The 22,915-nt window shown below is 53.7% G+C and overlaps 2 protein-coding genes across 5 annotated transcripts; one reads left to right on the forward strand and one right to left on the reverse strand.

Moving 5' to 3' along the window:
• The first annotated feature begins 3,030 nt into the window (after nucleotides 1-3,030).
• LRRC59 (leucine rich repeat containing 59) lies at nucleotides 3,031-16,070 on the forward strand. The gene is made up of 7 exons (XM_003996693.6): nucleotides 3,031-3,351; nucleotides 4,681-4,740; nucleotides 6,533-6,691; nucleotides 6,922-7,026; nucleotides 10,117-10,189; nucleotides 12,227-12,400; nucleotides 14,100-16,070. The coding sequence occupies exons 1-7, from the start codon at nucleotides 3,247-3,249 to the stop codon at nucleotides 14,342-14,344; spliced, it is 921 nt and encodes a 306-aa protein (XP_003996742.1). The 5' UTR covers nucleotides 3,031-3,246; the 3' UTR covers nucleotides 14,345-16,070.
• EME1 (essential meiotic structure-specific endonuclease 1) lies at nucleotides 14,335-22,874 on the reverse strand. 4 transcript variants are annotated; one of them, XM_045045345.1, is made up of 10 exons: nucleotides 22,629-22,866; nucleotides 22,091-22,201; nucleotides 21,192-22,000; nucleotides 20,975-21,102; nucleotides 18,616-18,705; nucleotides 18,407-18,528; nucleotides 18,088-18,211; nucleotides 17,732-17,847; nucleotides 16,770-16,959; nucleotides 14,335-14,520 (listed from the first exon to the last, which is right to left on the reverse strand). In XM_045045345.1, the coding sequence occupies exons 3-10, from the start codon at nucleotides 21,973-21,975 to the stop codon at nucleotides 14,335-14,337; spliced, it is 1,740 nt and encodes a 579-aa protein (XP_044901280.1). In that variant the 5' UTR covers nucleotides 21,976-22,000; nucleotides 22,091-22,201; nucleotides 22,629-22,866. The 4 variants fall into 4 exon arrangements, with proteins under 4 accessions (XP_044901280.1, XP_044901278.1, XP_044901281.1 ...); XM_003996695.5 differs by lacking the exon at nucleotides 22,091-22,201 and adding an exon at nucleotides 16,330-16,539 and having other exon boundaries at nucleotides 14,383-14,520; nucleotides 22,629-22,874; XM_045045343.1 differs by lacking the exon at nucleotides 22,091-22,201 and having other exon boundaries at nucleotides 22,629-22,865.
• Nucleotides 22,875-22,915: the final 41 nt, after the last annotated feature.

The raw sequence follows: 22,915 nt of genomic DNA on the forward strand, positions 1-22,915 counted from the left end.
GGTGACCCTTCCAGGAAAGGGCATTCCAAGCAGAATGGCGTGGCACAGAGGAGAAGGTGGGAACACACGAGATATTTCAGCAGATTTACAGGAATCATTTTTAAAACATTTTTTTAATGTTTATTTATTTATTTATATATTTTTTAACGTTTATTTATTTTTGAGACAGAGAGAGACAGAGCATGAACGGGGGAGGGGCAGAGAGAGAGGGAGACACAGAATCGGAAGCAGGCTCCAGGCTCTGAGCCATCAGCCCAGAGCCCGACGCGGGGCTCGAACTCACGGACCGTGAGATCGTGACCTGAGCTGAAGTCGGACGCTCAACCGACTGAGCCACCCAGGCGCCCCTAAAAAAAATTTTTTTTTTAATGAGATCGTGCCTTGCATCTATCTTACTCAGTGACTTGCATCTTTTTACTTGACCATATACAACATTTTTTTTGCAGGTCAACACATATAGTTCCACTCATTCTCTTTCATGCTGCAGAATGTTGTGCAGTAATGTTCCATTGCATGAATGCACTCTGCTTTATTCAACCACTCCCCTTTTGATGGCTTTGACTTTAAATGTGATCTCAGTTATATATTAAGGACCTATATGCATTTGTATTTGTTTCCAGATTCTCTATGCTGTTCCACTGGTACTCGCCCATGACCATGTTATACTCTTTTGAGCTTTACTACAAGGTCTACCGTCTGGTTGGCAGGATCCTTGTGGCTATTTTTTTTTTTTTTTTATTCCACGAAGTGTTCTTGGCAATTCTTGTACGTCCATCCCTCCAGATGAATTTGATCTACAGTGAACATGGCGTACCTCTCTATTTGTGGAAGTGTTTAAAGCAAGTCTATGTAAAGAAATAAACCATAGAGAGAGATCACTTGCATTAAAAAGTACTCTGGGGGCTCCCATCCTCAAGGGCTATTTGAGTCTCTTTTTTGCAAAGAAGAAACTTGTGGGGACAAGCTGCTGTCAAAGTGCTCGCTCTTCCGCCCTGCTGTGCCTGTTTGAACCTGACCCATTCTTCCAAGCCACCTCCTCTGTGGTGCCTTTTCTGCTGTCTTCCCTTCCTCCAGGCTCCTGTCCCCCTCTGCGCTGGGCATGACCCACCTTCCTCCGAATACATTCACTGACTTGCTGTGACTGTCCTTCGATAGCTAAGTAGCTGACTTGTCTGAGCCTCAATTACTGTCTTTGGAAAACCGAAAGAGTATCTGCCGTTGTGAGTTAAAAGAAGTAATGTATGAAAATCATGGTCGTAGTCACACAGAATGCCCTGAAATACTTTAGTCTGATGTTATCACGCTCTAACACGTACCCGCACAGCTCTGCACCTCTCCACAGATTTTATCCGTATGTATTAGGGCCCTTATCCTTTCTACCTTCTAGAATAATTATTTGCGTAGACTGTAGGCTCCTTGGGGATAGGGATGATAGGGTGGAGTGAAAAGAAACAGGATTTGGAATCAAAAGATTCGGGTCTGCCCCTAAGTGACCGAGGACCAGTTGCTTCTCCCCGAGTTCCTTCCTTAAGAAGAGAGAGAGAACAACAAAACGTGCCCTATCATCTCTTCGTGTACTTGATCAGAATGAGATAATGGATGCTCAACGGCTTTAGAGATTGCCAAGTGCTAATGTATTCTTATCCAATTGTCCTGCCTGGCTCCCAGAAGCCCAGCACGGCGCCTTGTTGGGGGTAGGAGGCGTGTGCGCAAGGATTTGCACGCGGACTTCACCTGGTCGTCACAGTTGCCCTCTGAGATAAGCTTTAGTATCCCCACTTCCAAGATGAGCAAACGGAGGTGTGAAGCGGGTGAAGCGCTTCACTCGTTCATTCATTCATTCAGCCACCTTTGAATGAGCAACTGTGGCGCATCTGACACCCAGACCCTGGGGATACAAAGACCATATCCCTCGCTCACGGTCCAGAGTGGAGGACAGACACCTAAAGATAACACAAGGCAGATTATGAATTAAGGCAAATATTTATCAGGTACTCACTGAGTGCCAGTCGCTGTGGCAAGCTCTTGGTGTGTTTGGCTCATTCAGTCCTCCCCGCCGCTACCAGTCGGTATCATTATTATGCACATTTCTCATCTATCCATAAATAAGGCACGGCGATCGCTTACGGTTTCATGAACAGCAACGGGCAGAGCCAGAGGCCCCACTGTAGCCAAACTCTGCCACTCCTGATAATAAGGCAGCACACAGGACATTGCCAGAGTCCCAAGGAGGGACCCCTAACTCAGTCTGCTGTTCATGGTGGACAGGGAGGCTTCCCGGAGGTCTAGAAATTAGCCAGGCAGAGGTGCGTTGGGAAGCAAGGCCATCCCAGGAGAGGGAAAGGTGTGGAGGCCGCCTAATGGCAGACTACACAGCACCCCGGGCAGGAAGGGACTGGGGTTTGTGAGGAGACTGCAGAAGCGGGCAAGGACCGGTCTAGAAAAGAGAGGGTCCATATCCTAGAGGTAGCCAAGGTTGGAAGGGTTTTAAGCAGCGGAAAGACTTGGCTAGATTTTTAGCAAGATCTGGGCAGCTGGGTAGAGGTGGAGGGGAGAGAGACTCAAGAGAAATCCAGGCACGAGCTAACGGCGGCCTAGACAAGGACTGGGGCAGGGAAGAGGAGAGAAGAGAGATTCTGAGGCTCGAATTTTCTGAGTGATAATGATTTGGGGATTAAGTTAAAGAGGGCAGGGAGCAATTTTGAAGGACATGAGGTTTCAGCTCCTAATCCAGGGGAACGGGGGTGACTTGGTGAGGTCAGTTTGGGATGCAACCCAGGTCTTCTGGCACCCAGGCCCGTGCCCTTTCGCCTCCTGGCGTTGTCAGCGACAGTGGCCTACCAAGGGCCCCGGGATGGGGAAAGCGGTGGCTTCGCCCGCCCGGCAACAGAACTCAAGGCTTTGAACCCCACCCTTCCGGACGTGGAGGCGACTGCAGTGCGCTCTCCTAAGCGCCAGAGGGCGGTCTCGCGCACACTCGGGCCGCTCTGGCCCCGCCCGTCTCAGTGGCCGCGGAAGGTGACGTGGACACGGAAGTGGTCGTCGTCGCGGCGGCACCGGTGGGAGCGGGGCGCGGGGCTCAGAGTGCAGCGGGCGGTCGGGCGGACGGCGGCGTCTCACACCTGCGGCGGCGGCGGACGCAGGCGTTGTCGGTTGGGTGCGAGTCCGCTGAACCGACGAGCGGCTTCTCGGCGCCTCTCCTGCCCGTCGGAGCCCCGGAGCCGGCACCGCTCAGCCGGCGTCACCATGACCAAGGCCGGTAGCAAGGGCGGGAACCTCCGCGACAAGCTGGACGGCAACGAGCTGGACCTGAGCCTCAGCGACCTGAATGAGGTCCCCATCAAGGAGCTGGTCAGTACAGTCCCGCGGGGCACAGGTGCCCACCCGAGACCGGCGCTGGCCCCTGCGCGGGCCGCCTCCTTTCCCACGCCTCAGTTTCCAGGTCTTAAAACCAGGTGGGAGGAGTGGGACTCGGTCCTCGGGAGCCCACCTCTGCCCCCGTTTTCTTCCTTGGATGTACACGTGTCACTTTGGCGCAGTTCCAGAAGATGAGAAGGAGCTGCTTGTTCGGCCCTGAGCTTTTTACGGGTCGGGAGTGAATCTCCCCTCGTCTGGGGGCTTTCGCAGCGCTCAGCTCCGTGCTTGACTCAAAGTAGGCGCCCACGGTGTGGTTGCTGGCTGCGTTGGGAGAATGAATGAACAAATGAATGAATGACTCGGCCGAGAAGTAGGCCTCTGGGTAGACCTGGGTGTGGCCCAGAACCGTGCATTTCTAGGAAGCCGGCCATCCCAGCCGGCTGTCCCAGCCCTGAGGCGTCCTTCCTTGAATTCTGCGAAAAGTGTCACTGCGGGGCCGGCGAGGGCTCTTCCCAAATTCCAGCTTAAACTGGCTGGAATCCGGGCGCTGCCGCCCACCCCACCACCCCGCTCCTCCCAGGCTCCCACTCAGGAAACTGAGGCCCGAGGTCCCAGAAGGTTACACGGCTGGATTGTTGCCAGGGTAGAGTTAGATCTTAGTCCCCGCGTTTCCCGCCGGGTTTCCTACCTGCACCCCCCACCCTAGCATTACTTGGGATGACCTACGTTTTCCCCACTGCCTTTAACGAATTGCACTTGGCTCTGTAGTGCGGAAGTTAGAACAGATTTCCAGTTTCATTGCTTAATCTCTTGAGTGCCCTTGGCAAGCTAGTTAATCTTTATGCCTAGACCTCCTCATTTATCAAATGGTGATAATAGTTCCCATCTCCTAGGGTTATGAGGATTAAGACTGTAATGTAAAATACTCGCCAGGTAGCAAGTGCTGATGCACGCTGCTCTTACTACATTATATTTCAGTGCCGATTTTTTTTTTTCAACGTTTATTTATTTTTGGGACAGAGAGAGACAGAGCATGAACGGGGGAGGGGCAGAGAGAGAGGGAGACGCAGAATGGGAAGCAGGCTCCAGGCTCTGAGCCATCAGCCCAGAGCCCGACGCGGGGCTCGAACTCACGGACCGCGAGATCGTGACCTGGCTGAAGTCGGACGCTTAACCGACTGCGCCACCCAGGCGCCCCTCGGTGCCGATTTTTAAAGGCCTTTCCTAGTTGTGGGAATTTTCTCTGGAAATTGCCTCGTTAGCAGATGTCACTGAATCATTCCATGTGCTGGTCTGACATTTTGTTCTTGTTCCTTTTCCTAGGTTGCCCTCCCAAAGGCCACCATACTGGATCTGTCCTGCAATAAACTGACTAGTCTACCGGTAAGATCGGCAAGCAAGCACAGTTCCTTCTAGAGCCCTGATGCTGCTTCTCCTTCTTGGTTTTTTTTTTTTTTTTTTTTTTTTTTTTCATTTCTTTAATGTTTATTTCTTTTTGAGAGAGAGAGAGGGAGAGAGACAGTGCAAGTGGGGGAGGGGCAGAGAGAGAGGGAGACACAGAATCCGAAGCAGGCTCCAGGCTCTGAGCTGTCAGCACAGAGCCTGAGGCGGGGCTCCAACTCTCGAACCGTGAGATCGTGACCTGAGCCGAAGTCAGATGCTCAACTGACTGAGCCACCCAGGCACCCCTCTCCTTCTTGTTTAGAGGAGTTAGGTCATAAGGCGCAATTTCAGGACAGGCCCTGCAGACAGGCTGTGACTGAATCGGAGCATGCTGGGGGGTGGGTGAGGTGGGGTGGATTGTCTCAGCAAGAAGGGAAGCAAGGCTTCATTCTTCAGAACAGTGGGAAAGTCGGGCCACGAAACACGAAAGGCAGCGGAGTGCTGGCTGAATCACTTATTGGGCTCATCTTTTTTTCTGCCTTATTTTATTCCTTTGAAGAACAGTTTACCTCTCTATTGGGTAGAGGAGATTAGAAGCCATTCCGGAAGTTGCTGTGTAGCGCAGGGAGAAAGCTGTTTATGAACAGCCTCCTTTTGATGGGGAACAGGAAAAAAGTATGGTTTTGGGGACTACCATATTATTATTCTCCCAACCCTTGAATTACTCGAGACACTTTTTTTGTTCAACACAGCCAGTCTGTGGTCAGATCCTTTGGATTTTTCTTGCACAACTTCTCCCAGTTCTCCTCTTTCATATGCTTCGAGATTTCTTCAGTTCGCCCTCCTTTATACCCGGCTAGGCCCTGGAGTGGTTCAGCCCTTCAGCCTCTCCGGGGTGATAGCCATTCTCCTCCAGAGCAGTGCTCCTTCCTCGTTGCCTTTTCCATCCATCACTCTGGCCGTGTCACTCCCTGACGTACCCCACTGGGCTCCGGCTCAGGGACCGAGTCTCAGAAGTTGGCAGGTTATTCATCGGATCATTAGTCTGTTCCCCTCTCAGTATTCTCCCGGGCCTCGCTCATTATCTGCAGCGTCTTCCTGCGGCTCATCGGGAACCGTTTTTTCACACTGAAAAAGCAGCTGAGGTCCCGCTGCCCCTAGGAAGTATTCCATGTCTAATGACAGGATGGTGGCAGTTCCGTGCAGCCTGATGCTGCTGCACACTTTGTCGGGAGTCACTCAGGCAGCCCCTGGTGCTCTTTTCGGTCTGAACTCAGTTGTTTGTGCCTTCCTCGGCAGTGCAGAATCACTGGCGGTTTCAGGTCCCCGGAGAGCATGAGTAGTGTCTCTTAGTCGAGGCCGGAGCTTGATTTCAGGTGGGTACTGTGCTAGGTGCCGTGAAGAACGAAGAGTCACACTGAGCGCTTAAGGGTCACATCATCTTTCCAGGAAGGCGGATGGTTCCGCTGTGTTTCGACAGCTCCTGTGAAAGGAGAACACAGGGTGCCGTGGGGGCACAGGAGGGACCCCCCTCATGGCTCCAGTCGCAGCGAGAACAGAGCATGAGGGAACACACTTATTTTGTGCCCACTTTGTGCTACGTCCTTTTCCACGTACTTCTCACTGCTTGGCACCAGAGGGGCTGAGTGTTAGCCGCACTTCATCCAGGGTGGAACAGCCGGTGGCAGGTAGGGTCAGGGTTTACACGTCGGTGCCTCTGGCTCACGGGCTTCTGCAGTGGCTACACCAGAGTGTGCGCCCGAGGCTTAGGCGCTGTCTCTTTGGGTCCTAGTCGGATTTCTGTGGCCTCACACACCTGGTGAAGCTGGACCTGAGTAAGAACAGACTGCAGCAGCTGCCGGCAGACTTTGGCCGTCTGGTCAACCTCCAGCACCTGGATCTCCTCAACAACAAGCTGGTGACCCTGCCCGTCAGCTTTGCTCAGCTCAAGGTAACGGTTCACGAAGCAGCGTTCCACGGTCGGGTGAGGCACGGGGCTGGGGGGCCGATGGAGCATGGCTGTGAGGAAGGCTGGCGGAAATGCCACCTTGTTGGTGCTGCCTCGCACGGCTTTCCCTGCAGCTGGAACACACAGGGGCTTTCTTCCTGCTCATTTTGCTCGCCTTGAGGGACTCTCTTGTGAACTTGGGCTTAGCCAGCCTCTCTGTTCTATCCCTTCAGAGCCTGAAGTGGCTGGACTTGAAGGATAACCCCCTGGATCCTGTCCTGGCCAAAGTGGCAGGGGATTGCTTGGATGAGAAGCAGTGTAAGCAGTGTGCCAACAAGGTAAGCGCGAAGCTCCCCCGGGTCGCCGCTGCCATTCCCCGGGGACTAGCCTCTGCCTCCTCTTGTTTTTCCCTCCCCGGGCACCTGTAGCTGTGTGTTGATTCGAGCACTAAGGTCCCAGTGAAATACATCTGCTAGGAGCCTGTCAGGCAGAGGGACCTTTGTTTCTATGTTGACTTTACAAGTAGCAGAACAAGACCGTCTTCTCTACTGCAAAACTTCCGTGCTTAAGAAACCAGGACCTTGGGTCGCCTGGGTGGCTCAGTCAGTTAAGCATCCGGCTCTTGATTTTGGCTCAGGTTATGATTTCTTGGTTTGTGAGATCGAGCCCCATGTGTCAGCGCAGCGCCTGCTTGGGATTCTCTCACTCCCTCTCTGCTCCTCCCCCACTCGCTCATGCACTTGCTCTCTCGTGCGTTCTCTTTCTGTCTCTCTCTCTCTCTGTCTCTCTCAAAATAAATAAACATTTAAGAAACCAGGACCTTGCCTGATCCCACATTACACTATTGACAGTTGTTCAAATGGGACAAGAAAGGTAGGGGCTGTGGCCTTTCTAAGTCACGGAGGTTATAGGAATTTTGGTAACGGTGTCAACATTTGGGTGCTGTACCGATAGGCAGACACGTCCTGGGCAGATCTGATTGATTTCAGTCAAGTCATCTGATAGAGGAGCGAGGAACCAAAGGCGGCACGGAAGCAGACACAGCCAGCAACCCTGAGGGGGCCTTGTGCTGCTTCTTAAGAACGACACCACGCATCTCTCACACTCCAGCCACGGTCCCTCTTCCCTCCAGCTTTAGAACAGATTGCTGCTGCTTCAGCTGAGCACCAGATGACTTACTTGGCCATGTTGAGGAGGCTTGATGAACAGAATAGACTTTAACGCTTTAGATTTAAATCCTAGAATTGATGTCAGTGAGATGTGGGCACGAGGGGGGGGGGCGCGGGTCTCTAGGTGAGGCTCAAGAATAATGGCCTTGTCTTGTCATTAGCTCAGGGCTTCTGAGAGAGTCTCATCATCTCTGTCATCCACTGGCACAGGAGATCCAAGTACAAGGTCAGTGCAGCCAGGTAGCCACGGCAACAGCTTGCCCTTAGCTGAGAACAGTACAAGTGATCGGGGAACTCCTGGTGCTTTAGGAGTGATGTGCGTTCTGAGGAAGAACGATCGCTGTAAGGGATGACTCTCCCTTCGTCCTGCATGCTTTGTATTTCACCTCATGCTCCTCATAACCCTGGGAAGTAGATACGACTTCCATTTCTCTGACCCGAGACATGCCCACTACGCACACGTTTCATTTCTCCCTTTATTCATTCAACTAGTAATATGTGAAACCTCATGAAATTGCTGGTGCTCCACGAGGATAACTTCTGTTGAGCACAGAGGTCTTTAGTGTTAGCACCTACCTTCCAGACGGAGCTCCAGGTAGCACACTGCGTCGTGGATATGGTAACTAGAGCCACGCTCCCTGGCACTGCTGCCCAGAGCGGTCTCTGGCACACCTTCAGGCGTTGTAGTAGCGTGGCTTGGGCCGGCCAGATCGAGGTCACTTGTCCCTGGGAAATAGCGTAGATCTCACCAGCCCTGACCTTATGGCTGCATGGGTCAGCTGTAGTCACTGATAAGCCTGGTGCGTAGTACAGCACCTTTTCAAAATAATTTGTTAGCTGGAAAGCATTCATCAAGTGCTTATCAGAAAACGTGGACTGGGACCGGTGGACAAAATCCACCCTCGGGGCTCACGGTCTGCACCAGAGGAGTCGCTCCTTTTTCTGAACTGGCTGTTTTCGGCTAACTCCTGATGTATTAGGGCCCGGGGAAAGGGGGAGTTCTCTTAAACCTCTCAGCTCTTTATTTAGCCACCTGTACACCCCTTAAAACCGCCTGAATGGCTGGTGCTTACTTAGTATTCAGAATTCAGAGTGAGACAGGGACTTTGAACTTGGGCTGCCTCTCACCATCAGGCTTGACCTTCCTGCAGATCCTGCACTCCTTGTTGAGTGGCCATTTTTTTTTTTAGTAAGACTGACTCCCTTCTGAGAGGTTGCGGCAGGTTCAAGGCCTGGGTTGCTCAGGACAGGGTTCCTTGTGGCTTCAAAGCAGGCTCTTGCAGGGAGCCTGAGAGGTTGAGTCACTTGCTAAGGTCACAGGGTCCGTAAGTGGTAGCGTTAGGATTGTGCCGGGCTCTAAGCTTTCACTCTGTCCTCTACAAACAAGGGATAGCTTCTAAAAACACAGCCTGAAAAAATAAAGTCTTTTACCTCCTCCCCTAACGATGCCCGTAGTGAGAATCTCTGGGGCTGTTTTTGTCAGGGGCTGTCCACGACTGACTGGACGAGGATTTGAGGGGCTCTGGGGGCCACGGCTTTGAGCGGTGTGTGGGCCAAATGGCTCTTGGCTTCCTCCTAGAGGCTTCCTTAGTTTGTGTGCTGACCTGAGTGGGACAAGCTCTGGCCCAGGAGCTCAGAAGACCAGTTCTCTGAGCTGTGCTACCTTCCAGCCACGCGAGGCGGACAGATCATCCCCCGTCAGCCTTGGCTTTCTTCCTTTTGAGGTGGGGATCCAGTCAGTTGTCCATCAAACACGTACTGAGTGTCTAGCCCGCAGATGGGACGGTAGTCGCCACCCTTAGGGAAACTAGCGTTACGACTGACGTAGGTAAGAGGCCTCCCGAGGACTGGGAAGAGCGGAACTTTGTAAGGTGGCCGAGGGAGGGAGGTCAGGAAGTCAGAAGGTCTCGGCGGAAGTGCCGTCCTGCCCACCACCAAGAGTTGCCTGGGGCACACGTGAGATCGTGCGTGTGACAGGGACTGTAAAGAGCAGGACTCCTTCCACGCTCCAGTTGGCAGTGGTTTTCGCAAACGTGTTTGCTCACAGCTTTCGTGGCCTGGGCTCAGCTGGCCCTTCTCCAGCTAAGGCCGGCTTAGTAAGGTAGGAGATGGAGACAGGATGGCCTCCGTTAGCTCCGCGCTGCCGCGGGGCTGTGCTCACCTAAAAGGAGCCGTCGTGCTTTTGAGCCTCCTGAGCAGACGTGTGTGCCGTGGAGCCCCCGGCTTGGGCTAGTTCAGACCTCCGCTCCCCCTTTGCAGGTGTTACAGCACATGAAGGCCGTGCAGGCTGACCAGGAGCGAGAGAGGCAGCGGCGGCTGGAAGTAGAACGAGGTAGGTGCCGTCCCTCCGCCAGCCATCTTCCCGTCCTCGCCCGGCCGCTGGCTCCCACGGGTCAGGAGCCGGGGTCCGTGGAAGCATCGTGAGGAGGAGTATGGTGGTGTATGGTGTCATCTGTGTCTAGTCCTGGCTTCTCCGCTGAGCTCCAGAGTCCGGCAGCCGGCTGGGAGGGTTAAGAGGCAGCTCAACTTAAGTGTGGCCGAGACGGTCAGTCCCCTGCGAGCCCTCCCCGGGGTCCCCTGGACTAGACTGTCACCATCCCTGTAGTTATTCAAGCCTGAAACTGGAAAGATGTCCGGACGTCTGTCTTCAGTTCCCCAGTATCCAGTGTGTCAGCAAGGACCGTGTGTGATGGTTCCTCCACCTCCGGGCCGTACTGTAATTCAGCCTCCGCGCTGTAGACCCCTCCCAGCTCTGTGGCCTGTCTCCACGCTGGTGCCCCTTCCGCCCGGCAGCCACAGGGATCCCTTTACAACATAAGTCGGTGATGCTGCTATTTGCTTAAGACACTCTAATGGCTCCTGATTGAATTTAGGATGAAATTCAAACTTAGCTCCACAGACGACCGGGCCCGCCATGGCCCCAGGCCTGCTTGCTTCTCCAGCTGTGTCCCGCACCCAGGGGAGAGAACGCTGTTAACTTCAGCCACACGAGCCTCTGCTGTTGCTCGAACACGCTAAGTCCGGTCTTACTGCAGGGGCTGTGCCTGGTTTCTTCTTCGGGTCTTTATGCGGCTGGGTTCATGTCCTTCTTGTCTGCTCAGATGTTGCCGTAGCTTTACCGTAACCCCTTCCGAACCACCCAGACGTGGGTAGCATCCCTCCCGTCACTCCATCACAGTCTCTGTTACTCTCTTTGTGGCGCATGTCGTTGTCTTTTCTCTGTTTGTTCACTCGTTTGTCTCCGTCTCTAGAAGGTCCTAGGTTCTGGAACCCGATTTGTCTTCACTGCTGTATCTCAAGCACTTAGAACAAGGCTTGGCGCACAGCGGGCGCTCCGTTGACTGGCAGATGTCTGAGCCCCCTTACTGGAGGATTCCGTGGTTGGAGGGGGGGAGGACGTGCTTAGTACTGGTCATGGGCAGACCCTGAAAGAGCCTGAGTGACACCGGGCCTTCTCACATGCGTGGCTGCTGTGATGCTGTATTTCCTTGGACCACTGCTGCTTGACTTCCTGCCTCCACATGTTCTCTCCGGGTGGGGTACAATGTGCTCTTGGCATTGTCGCTGCCCAGCTGGAACTTGGAGCTTGTTTGTACACAGAAAAGCAGTGGAAAGCTCCAGTACTTCGCATACTACAATTCAGCTACATTATGGGTCAGATGGGCTTTTAAGCCCAGAAAGACCTTTAACTCCCTAATTTGTGGCATTCTGGCTTTGGAAAAATGTACTTCAGGCTTCCAAATAACTAATCTGGAAGTGCATTTTTAGAACCCAGTAATTTGTAAGCTGGGCATTGGATGTAAACGTACTTGAACCGTGAAGTAAATCAGAATGTGTCACAGATTCCTGAGTGGGAGCCTAGAGGTTCCCTCTGACAAATGATTAGTCTTGCTTTCTCAGGAAAACATTTCCATCGTGTCTAACTGTGAACTGGAGTGCTCACTTTGTCTTCTTACTTGCCCTTCCCATGCTACGTTCCCTTCTGAAGCCTGGGAAGACAGGAATCCCGTAGAATCACGGTTTCTTCTCTGGACAGCCAAGTTGTATAATAAGGGTGTCCCTCTGTGCTTTCTGAATCACCAGGCTCGTCACCCATGCCTTCCTCATGTACCCTTGTTACATTACCCTAATCTCTCCACTGCACGGGGCTGGGAACCTTTCAGTAATCCATCCAGCAAACCCTGAGAGCAGTTTACCGTATTTGAGGGAGGGCTTACTTCCTGGAGAGCAGGAAGATAGCCGTCTCCTTAAGACTGCTCCAGTGACCTGTGGCGTAAGGGAAAGGCCGAGCCCGTGCTTTTAGTCACTCAGGAAAGCACTCTTGCAGGTTTGTGGGTGAGAAGTCATCTTGGGGTGGGTTTTCCTGCAGAGGCCGAGAAGAAGCGGGAGGCCAAGCAGCGAGCTAAGGAGGCGCAGGAGCGGGAGCTGCGGAAGCGGGAGAAGGCGGAAGAGAAGGAGCGCCGGAGAAAGGAGTACGACGCCCTCAAAGCAGCCAAGCGGGAGCAGGAGAAGAAGCCGAAGAAGGAAGCAAATCAGGCTCCGAGTAGGTTTTCGCAGTCGCAGGGTTCCGGCGGGGGTGCCGTGGGGGCACTGAGGGGGCAGTGAGCGAGGCTGCAGACCTGGTCAGATCCAGCATGCTCTCAGTCCTGGGAGTCGCGTGGAGGGTTTGCCTCCAGGGGGTGGGGTGGGGGTGGGGCTGTCCTGGGGAGCAGGTGCTTACGTGCAGGTGTTTGGTGAGACATGGCTTAGAGCGTTCCCAGAATAGGGAGCTGCCCTTCTTTCTTGTAAGGGTTGGATGGCAAAATCACCATAAAGCGAAGATTGCGTGTGGTCACCTTGCCCTTAAAAGTCCCTCGCATCATCTGTGAAGTGCACTAGGGCATTCTGAGTGCACGGTACCGTCTCAGAGATGCCAGCACTACCTCTGGTGTTCTCTCCAAGTCGGAACAGAGCGCCCTCTTTTTGCTTGAACACGAGAGGAATCGTTTTGCTGCCTTCAGGGAGCCGTGCTGTATAAAAAACACAGTGTTTTGCCTGAATACGTCCAGTTGAATTTGCGTAGGGACGTGGCCCCATATATAGGGGAGGATTGTACACCTTCTGGGCCAGGGGGGCCCGTGAGGGAGAGGCCCCTGAGCCGGGGAAGGAATTCTGTAGGGAGGGTGACGGCGTGGGGCCCGGCCGCGGCTCTCCCTCGCTGGCCTGGAGCAGGCTGCCTGGCCCCCGTTCTGTTTCCTTGTGTAAAATGAGGATTCCACCTCCTCACAGGGTAGCGGCGGCATTAAGCAAGAAAACCTGTGTGACAGGATCATGCAGTTCTTGGCATGTGGGTGCTCAGTCGAGTTTTTTAAAGTTTTGGCTAAAAATCTCAAAACCAGGGGCGCCTGAGTGGCTCAGTCGATTAAGTGGCCGACTTCGGCTCAGGTCACGGTCTCACCTCGTGAGTTCAAGCGCCGCACCGGGCTCCGTGCTGACAGCTCAGAGCCTGGAGCCTGCTTCGGATTCTGTCTCTCTCCCTGCCCCTCCCCCGCACGTGTGCGCGTTGTCTCTTTTTCAAAGATAAATAAACATTTAAAAAAATTTTTTTAAATCTCAAAACCGGTTTTTATTTTATTGTATTTATTTTTTTAAAGCGTTTCAAACATTTTATTATTTTTTAAAATGTTTATTTCTGAGAGAAACAGAGACAGAGCATGAATGGGGGAGGGGCAGAGAGAGAGCAAGACACAGAATCCGAAGCAGGCTCCAGGCTCTGAGCTGTCAGCACAGACCCCGACGCGGGGCTTGAACTCAAAAACCGTGAGATCATGACCTGAGCCGAAGTCAGACACTCACCCAACTGAGCTCCTCAAGCACCCCTCAAAACCAATTAAAAAAAAAAATTAGAAATGTAATATATACATTTACTCTAGCATTGAAGCAGCATTCTAACTGTGCTTGTTGCCCCTGAAAAGCCCCTCCCCTGATCCCGAGGTACCCTGGGGACTGAGCTCCTTGAGGCGCCCGGAATGACTCCTCGTTCTGAGTGTGCCCTCTTGAGATCCACTGGAGGAGGACTTCTGTTTCGGGCTCTGCATAAGCAGAGGGTTTCAAGAACTCAGATGGCCTGAAAAAGTCCTCTCGTCAGGGCCTGGGAGTTTGCCTTTGAGGAGGGGGTTCTGGCGGATCTGCCTCAATGGGTAGAGTGTGGGTCGTCTCCCACTGACTGAACGTTCTTGTCCGCTGTGACTCTGTCCCTCCAGAATCGAAGTCCGGCTCTCGCCCCCGCAAGCCGCCCCCCCGGAAACACACCAGGTCCTGGGCCGTGCTGAAGCTGTTGCTGCTGCTGCTGCTGTGTGTGGCCGGCGGGCTGGTCGCCTGTCGGGTGACAGAGCTGCAGCGGCAGCCCCTGTGCACCAGCGTGAACACCATCTACGACAACGCGGTCCGGGGTCTGCGCAGCCACGACATCCTGCAGTGGGTGCTGCAGGCCGATTCTCAGCAGTGAGCCTGTCCTCCACACCTGCTGCCTCCCAGCCTTGGAGCTTGGATTCCTATGGAATTGGGTTCTGCTGGACACAACCTCTTTTTAGCGTCCGACCTACCTGCCATCATCAAATGGCTGCCGATTGGTACTTGAGATCCCCTCTTTGTAGGACTTCTCCGTTCCTTGGTCAGGGTCCCCTGGCGGAATAAGAAGTGAGACGTGGGGACAGTTACCTGCATGCCTAAAGGAATAGGCTTGGGGTGGGGAGAGGGAAAAACGGCCTTTTCTAGTTGTTCTACAGAGCTGTGTAAAGGCAAGGCTCGTTTCTACTAAACGGTCAGGTCAGCTGTCACTACATTTATACTTTTGTATGTCACAAACCCTTTCTTTCATTCCTCCCTGGGCAGCCAGGGCAGATCAGGAGGCAGTGTGATTGGGGACTACGGGAACACCATACTCGGCAAATCTAGCCTAAATTGGGAGGGGGGGGGGGATACCTATTTTCTTAAGGACCTCAGACATTTTTAATGACCATATAAAACCTCAGGCTGTGAAAGGGACTTCAGGACCACCCAGTCCAATAGAACACTTGCAGACAGGGAAACTGAGGCCTTCTGTGACTTGCCTATGGTCTCCCAGCTAGTTGAGGCAGAACTGAACTCCTGCTCCAGTATCCTGTCATTTTGCTTCCATAATAATGTCAGGAGAGAACAGAAGTCACACCAGAACGGAGTGTCTCTCAGCTGGGGTGTAAAATCTTTGACGGTAGGCAAGCTTCATGTCCCACAAATAGAAATCTCATAGCCATGAGGGTCCTGGCAGCTCCTGTAGAGCCCTGCCCCCGGCTCATGTGGCTTTTGCAAAATGGGGACGGCCCAGGCTCCTTGCCTCAGTTTTAGAGCATTAACTCCCTGATTGCCAGTAAACAACGAGGTGGACCATTGCAAAGCCATATTGTCTCGGGCAGCTGTTGGTAGTTGGTGCGACAAAGTAAGTCAAAGTCAACCTGAAAATTCCAAAGTTTCATGGAGATGGACGTCTAGAATTGTTTGGGTCTAGACCTAGAACCACCTCCACAATGAAGGGAAGCGAGTGGCACCACGGAGTTTAAAAGTGGCGCACTTTCTAATGACCAGCACAGACGGGCAGGACTGTCCATCCTCTTGTCTCCCAGATTATGCCTCTGCTTGCTCTGTGGCCTCCTTGGCCTCTCTTTTTCACAAAAGCCGGATGAAGGGAAAAGAAATGGTCATCATGGTGCTCATTCACTGAAAGGTCCCAGTTACGAGCTTCTTGTCTCTCCCTCAGGGGAACAAGAACCTGTCATGGTTCAGAGACAGAGTGAGGTCCAGGGTTTTTAGCCTTAGTGGCTCATTTGGATAGGATGGCCACTTATGACCGTCCTATTGGAAGAAGTGACTTGTTCCTTTCTCCCTCCCCAGATAGCTCTGCTGCAAAAGCCCATACCTTACTCAGAATCACTACACATTCCTTAGTCTTCCTCCAAGCTCCAGAGCCATTGGTACAAATGCTTTATTGAAACTAAACAGTACGTGACATGAGATTAAGAGAATATGGAAGTCCCCACGCAGGGGCTGGTTGAGGCGGCTTCAGTGGGCGTAGGAAGGCAGGGCACACCCGGCCCTAGTCAAGTCAACCCGCTGAGGGAAGTTCACTCATGATCTCGAGATTTGATGCTGAGGTTCTTCTGGATTTCTACAATTATTAAATATGTGTCTGAGTGGTCTGTCTTTGTTTCTTTGTGTTTTGAGGGTTGAGGGCTGGCTGGGGGAGGGGGGATTTGTGCACGGCAGCTGGGTTTTTGCTAGGAGAGGAAAATTAAAGGCTTGTGAAGGTAAACAAGTATCTCAGCCATCTGTCCCAAGCTGACAGGGAGACTTCTGCAGATAAGGGCGCCCAGGGAACAGCCTGTGGTCCGACCCAGACTTGTGCTTCAAGGAGGCGCGTCCGGTCTTCCCGTGGCCAAAGGCGGAGGAGATGCAAACCTCGTTTGTCATCCTTGTCCCCGAGGGCTGGCGTCAGTCTGCACTGTCTAAAGAGAGAGCTGGCTGCAGAGTGGTCATCTGAAGGTAGATCCGCCTGGAGAGCTCTGGTCCAACACGGCGGGAGGTGGAGGTCACACCTTCCCCACGGCGAACCTGTATGTCCGCAAGCAAATTCTGGCGCTCTTGCTCCGAAAAACACCGCCTATAAGCCTGCAAGTGGCAAACGACCTCTCAATACTGTACCATCCAGTCACCCTTGTGCATCCATAAGGGGGCAGTAAGCTAGGGTGTTGGGGAGGAGAACCTGTCCTCCCCGGGTCAGTGTTAACTGCTTTTTGCAGGCCCACACTGTGGACCACCGGTGTGCCCCAAGGAAGCCGCCTGGGAGTCCACCGAGGCCATGGGGTGCCAGGTGGGGGGTGACCCCTGCAGCAGCATACCTGGACCAGACGCTGCGGGGAGGGATAGGTGTCCACAATGGCACTGGCCATGTCCAGGCTGACTCTGTTCAGCTGCTGAATCTGTCTCCTCCAGACCAGCGCGAGCCCCCTGCCAGCTCGGTCAACCTTCGCCCCTCCCGCCCAGTCACTCTCCAGGCAGAAAGAGAAACTGGTTTGATCTCGAAGCTTCCTGTGAATAGCAGTTGAAGAGTCATGAGTCAGTCACTCCACCTGTCCCCTCGGCTGGGAACTTAAAAACCCTCCCTCCTTCCACTGACCTCCCAAGAGGCAGGCACAGTGTTGTATCTGGCCTATTTGAGTGCTTTGTTCCCAAACACCGCTAGTTGCTGGTTCCCTTAAAAACACCACCTAGTCCTTTCCATTAAGAGAGAAAGCAACAGGAAAGTACCAGATTGTTTCACATGCTGAAATTGGGTTGTGTTGACCAGAGAGCAGTGTGCACAAGGACAGACAGACACAAGGGACCGGGTGTCAGGCAATCGGGGAACCTGGTCCAGTTCTAACTTGCTAGGAGCTTAGACAAGGCACTCTCTTAAGGCCTCAGTTCCCTCAGGTATAGAATGAGGAGGGACTTGGCCTGAATGGTCTCTGAGGTCTTTTACTAACTCTAAATTCCGACCACGAACACTCCCAGAACCAAGTAGGCTAAAAGTTTGTTTCATGAGGGCTTATTACACTGTGACCTGCCATGTAATGAAACCTGGCAACTTGGCTTACTGGTGACCCAGGGCAGCCTGCAGGCCACGAACTTACACACGAGCTAAAGCAGAACATTTTACAGGCGCTAGGCTTGAGGGCTCCTCATGAGAATCCCCAGCATGAAGTCTGCTCCTTCCACCGCCAGCTTGACCGACAATGAGCCGGCAGCAGACCCCGGGGGAAGAGGACATCCGCACAGAACCGGCCCGGCGGTGGGGCGGAGACTTGCCGGGGGCACTCACTTGAAGGGCGCCTCGGCCACAGCCTTTGTAAATGCGCAGGCGAAGTCGGCCAGCTCTTTCCAGCTCTGCACGATGCGGGCCTGGGCTTCGGTGTATAGCTGCAGATCCACCAATGCCTAGACACCCAAAAGCGGGACGGGCTGGAAGGGCAGAGGGACTCGGCCTCGTCGAAGTTGCCCTCTCACACCCGCCGAAGCTGCACCCCAGCACCTTGGCTCCCTGTTTTAGCCCCTTCTCTCCTACTCGGTGCCAAGGCAGAGAGTCGTGTCCAGCAGGCACTTTGTTCCTTATCCACAGCAAACTGGGTTAGGGGAGAGTGACAGCCCAGCCCGACTCAGGCAACACCGAGTTCTTACCTCTTCCACGTCTACCCTGGACACCATTTGCCCTGCGCTGGCCTCTGGTTGTCTCCGCTTCTTCTCCTTGGCCTGTTCTCTGTTTGCCACTCCCGGTTTCCTTCTTCTCGGAAGATGGGGAGCACTGGAATCGGGGTGGGGGGGGGGGAGGTCAAAGAGCCGCAGCTCCAGGCTGAGCTCAGGCAGGAAAGGGGTGAAAAGACCAGACCAGAGGGTTCCACAGGGCTTGCCAGGGAGGACCCAGATCTGGGATGAGTAAGTGCACCCCGACGGCCCAAGAGCTGCCCCTTTTCAGGCTGTCTCGAAGACAAATTCAAACCTGAAGCATTTCTCCTGGTCCACAATCACCAGGGACAGAGCCTTCCCAGCTGTCCTCGCTGCGGTGTCAGTTACGAAGCTCCGGAGTGTTTCCTTCCCTTTCTCAGAGTCACCCAGGCTTCCCTGCGCGAAGGCAGACGCTGCGTTAATGTCTGTTCCCTAGAGTCGGCCCTCTGCCCCGTGCCTCGCGGGACACTCGTCTCTGCCCACCTGCTTGAACTTGTAGACCATGGACACAAACGCCTCTGCCAGGAGCAGCACCAGGACCATCGGTTCCTCCACCCAGCCTTCCTCTCCATCCTGCCAAAGGACCCGGGACCCAGCAGAGAGGGGCAGCTCAGCAGGTGCTCAGCACCCGTGAGAGAGACCCAGGCCTTCTGGGTGATGAACTTATTCCCATCAGCCGAGCCCACTTGGGCAGTATTCATCTGGAATGAAGCCGTGGTGGCCAGAAACGGTAACCCGTGACCCTGTCCCTCCCAGTCCTCCCCTGCTCGACCTTAGCATACTGCATCTCAGAGGTGGTGAGTAAAAGGTGTGGAAATGCTGAGAACTGCCAATGTTTCTGGGTGCTTTGGATAGGGGGGTGGAGGGGAAGGAAACTCTTCCAGAGGGATTGGTACAAATAAGTAACTCGGCCCTTGAGGGTAGATGCTGACTGGGAGCTGAGTGGCCCTTACACACACACACACACACACACACACACACACACACACACACACACACACACACAGGTTTTGTGTGACAGAGATAAGAGCCACAGGGGAACTTCCGCCTGGGAGAGCACCTTCTCTTCACCAGGGCCAACAATCCAGTGTCGCACAGTGACCGGGAGCGGGGCCAGTGCAGTTTTCTGACTGGGTCCCCGGAAACAAAAGCCAAGGCCTAGAACAGAGCAAAGTGCAGTGGGAGGAGCTGTGGGTTCTAGTTCCCGCTCAGCTGTGCTCCTCTGACCTGCCTCCCCCCGCCTGTGATGTGGGGGTAAGAACTCCCTCTGTGCGGGGTGACTGCGACTGACGCACGAGGGAGAATGCGGAAGTGCCTTGAAAGGTTAAGCTGCGACATGGATATAAAGATTTGCTAACAACCCAAATTAAAAAGTGTGCAATTAGGGGCGCCTGGGTGGCTCAGTCGGTTAAGCGTCTGAACCTTGATTTCAGCTCAAGTCACAATCTCACGGTTCGTGAGTTTGAGCCCTGGGTCAGCCTCTGTATGGACAGTGCGGAGCCTGCTTGGGATTCTCTCTGCCCCTCCTGTGTGTGCTCTCTCTCTCTCAAAAGAAATAAAACCAATTAAGAAAAAAAAAGTATGCAATTGCCCTAAATTATTGAGCAAATGAGAGCCAAATGCGAGGAAGAATATTTTTAAGCAGGCTCCACACCCTAAGTGGGGCTTGAACTCACGACCCCACGATCAAGAGTCAAGTGCTCTACTGACTGAGCCAGCCAGGGTGCCCCAAGAGGAAAAAACCTTAACGTTTTCATCTAGAAACTCTTAAATGAGGGGTGGAGTATTGTGGATTCACAGACCAGATGAGAGGAAGGCCCAGCAGCTGTAGTAACCTGGGAGCCCGGGCCAAGGAAGGAACATTTGCTGTGTGCCTGCTACGGGCCAGTGCTTGGTTATCTTAGTCCCCACGGCACGGGGCACCCAAAAGGATGTAACGGTGTCCTCATTTTACACACGAGGCACAAGGAGATGAAATAATTTGCCTAGGCTCCTAGCCATAAAGGCCTGGGGCTGAGATTCAAGCACAAGCCCACCCATTCCCAAAGCCCAGCCAGAGAGAAGTAGAAATCCTGTGAGAATGACCTTCTCTCTGCCCCCCACGGATCCCCTCTCCCTCCTTCCCCACTCTGCTCCCTGCAGGAGGCCACATCACCAGGCTGTCTGGTGCAAAGGCTGGTGGGAAATCCAGGAGGAGATTGGAGGGAGGGAGGGAGGAATGAAGTCGAGATATTTCCCTGGCTCCCTCGAGATGGGGTCACTTAGGGCTTGCTACCTTCCTCTCCTGGAGGTCAAGCCTCTCTCAAGGTGGGTGCTGTCTACATTTCTCTCTCCTGGATTCTGATAACCACTCCTCCCCTTCATCCATTCAGGCCGAGGTATGGTAAGAAACACGTCAGTGGTTCTCAACCAGGGGTGAGTTTTTCCCACAAGGGATGTTTGGCACCATCTAGAGACGTTTTTGACTGTCATGCCCGGGAGTGTGCTAACTGGCATCTGGTGGTTAGAGGCCAGGGATGCCGTTCAACGTTCTCCAGTGCACAGGACAGCCCCCACAACAGAGAATTATCGGACCTGAGATGCCGACCGTACCTGAGGTGGAGAAATCCTGAGTTAACGGTGTTATTATTACCTTGAGGTACTGTGTCGTCCCTTGTCGTTTCCTTGTAGCCTGCCCACGCTTTAAAAAACAGATCCTTTATTAGATCTCCCTCAAATTACCCTAAGTTGAGTGTGCCTTCTGTTTTCCTGCTGGGACCTTGCCTAATATTCTTAACAATAAAAGCACACGTATCGGATGGCTCGAAGAGGGGAGGAGAGACGGCAGCCAGGAAGCTGCTACCTCAGCTAGCCCGGCCCTTCTCCTCCAGGTGATGCTGCAAGGCACGGCCTGTGCCTCAATCACACAGCGGCACTCCATGGACTGCAGCGCCCCGAGGAGCTGGCCTCCGCCTTCCGTCTGTAAGAGCACTGCAACAGACGACAGGAAAGGCGCTATCAGTGGGCGGCCCAGGAGCCGGAAGGGCCCAGCACAGGATGAAGACAGTTGCCAGGAGCACCTGGATCCAGCCCCACAATGATGTGCCTTAAGCACTCCTCGGGCCTCTGCGCTTTCAGCCTATTCACCAGGGCCGCCTTCTTCTGCCTTTCCTGTTGTCTCAGGGTGCTCTCCTTCCGGCTGGCTCGTCCCCGCGGCTGGCATCCCCGTGAGCCTCTCCTCTGGACCTTCTGACTATGCTTGGTTCTCTTCTGAAGTGGGGGGGCTTCAGCATTTGTTTTGGTCGCTGTCAAGCTGTCGCTCTGCACAGGGCAGGTGGCTTGGAAGGCTGGAAGCTGATGGCACAGACGGTCTCCCACAGGGTCCCTGTTACTTGATGAACGTCTCTCTGAGGTGTCACGGAAGGAGGCATCAGGGACCTTCGGAAAGGACTGTTTTTCCCAGCCGCATGATGCTCCTTCAGTACTCCGATGACCCCACACAGTTTGAATCGGGGAGCTAGCGTCCTCAGGGCTCAGCTGCTTGCGGGTCAGAAACTTACATGGAAGCCTCTGGGCCAGGGGGATTAATTCTTCCTCATCCTCACTTCCACTGCTTAGCACCCTGACTGGCTCCGTTTGTGGGACAGGTTCCGCTATGTCTGGGACAGGTGGTGTATCTTTCAACTTTGGTGATGGAGGACGGGAGCCCTCAGAATCCGAGGTGTCAACCACAACAATCTTCTCCCTCTGAGGCTGCCTCCTCTTCGTTGAAGACGCTTCCTGCTTCAGAAAGGCAAACGTTGGCAACTCTTCAGAGTCACTCTCACTGGACTCCAGCGACAGTGATGACTTTGTTAGAGCCATCGATAGGCGCTATCAAATTAATTCCCTAAAAGGAAAAAGAGAGATGAGACACAGACTAGCACTGAATTCAGTCCATTAGACACGTTCTGTGGCCCAACTTTACGGAAACACGCACGGTATCTAGAGGAAACAGAAAAGACAGGATGCGGTCCCAACACATTCAACCTGGAACTCAGCTGTCTGTAGCCTAACGGGACGCCTCAAAGCCCTTCTAGGTCAAGGCGACCTATAAACAAAGTGGAGATTACCATGAGAAAATTTTAACGCCAAGACTCAACACCACCCCTGGTTGATCTCTGCATTTGACATGCAGGCTATCAAGGCATCCTTTCTTTAAAGATTGGGGTGTAACACTGCGTAGATAGGCCACACTTTGTTTATCCATTCAGCACTGACGGATATTTGGTTCGTTTCTGGGGTTTGCCCATTATGAACAATGCTGCCGCGAACATCCATCTCCACGTTTTCGTGGGGGCGTGTTTTCAACCCTCTTGCACATACACCTAGGAGTGCAACTGTTGGGTCGGGTACAAGAAGCCGTATCTTTGAATCAACACTCACTAACACTGTAGGTGTGACCCCCGGATGAGCCACCTAACCTTCCCCAGCCTCGCTTTCCAATGTAGCAAAATAGGGATGATAACAATACCTACGTGGTAACATTGCTGAGGAGTAAAATCGTGCGTCTACAGCGTTCGGTACGGCACGAGGCACACACGCTAAGCACTCAGTAAACACGCTGAATGCCTCCAGAGGGACGTCCTCCCGGTCCCCTCCCTGGGTCTCGCATTCGTCCGGCAAAACGAGGCTGCCTGCCAGACGCGCCCGGCTCGTCCACACCGCGCGGCACAGCCCCCGATGCCCTGGTCACCCAGGCCCTGCCGAGGGGTGCTCAGGAGGCAGGCCCCCGCTCGCCGCCCGCCGCGCCAGCACAGCGACG

The sequence above is a fragment of the Felis catus genome, chromosome E1, assembly GCF_018350175.1.
Source record: "Felis catus isolate Fca126 chromosome E1, F.catus_Fca126_mat1.0, whole genome shotgun sequence".
Classification (NCBI taxonomy): Eukaryota; Metazoa; Chordata; class Mammalia; order Carnivora; family Felidae; genus Felis; species Felis catus.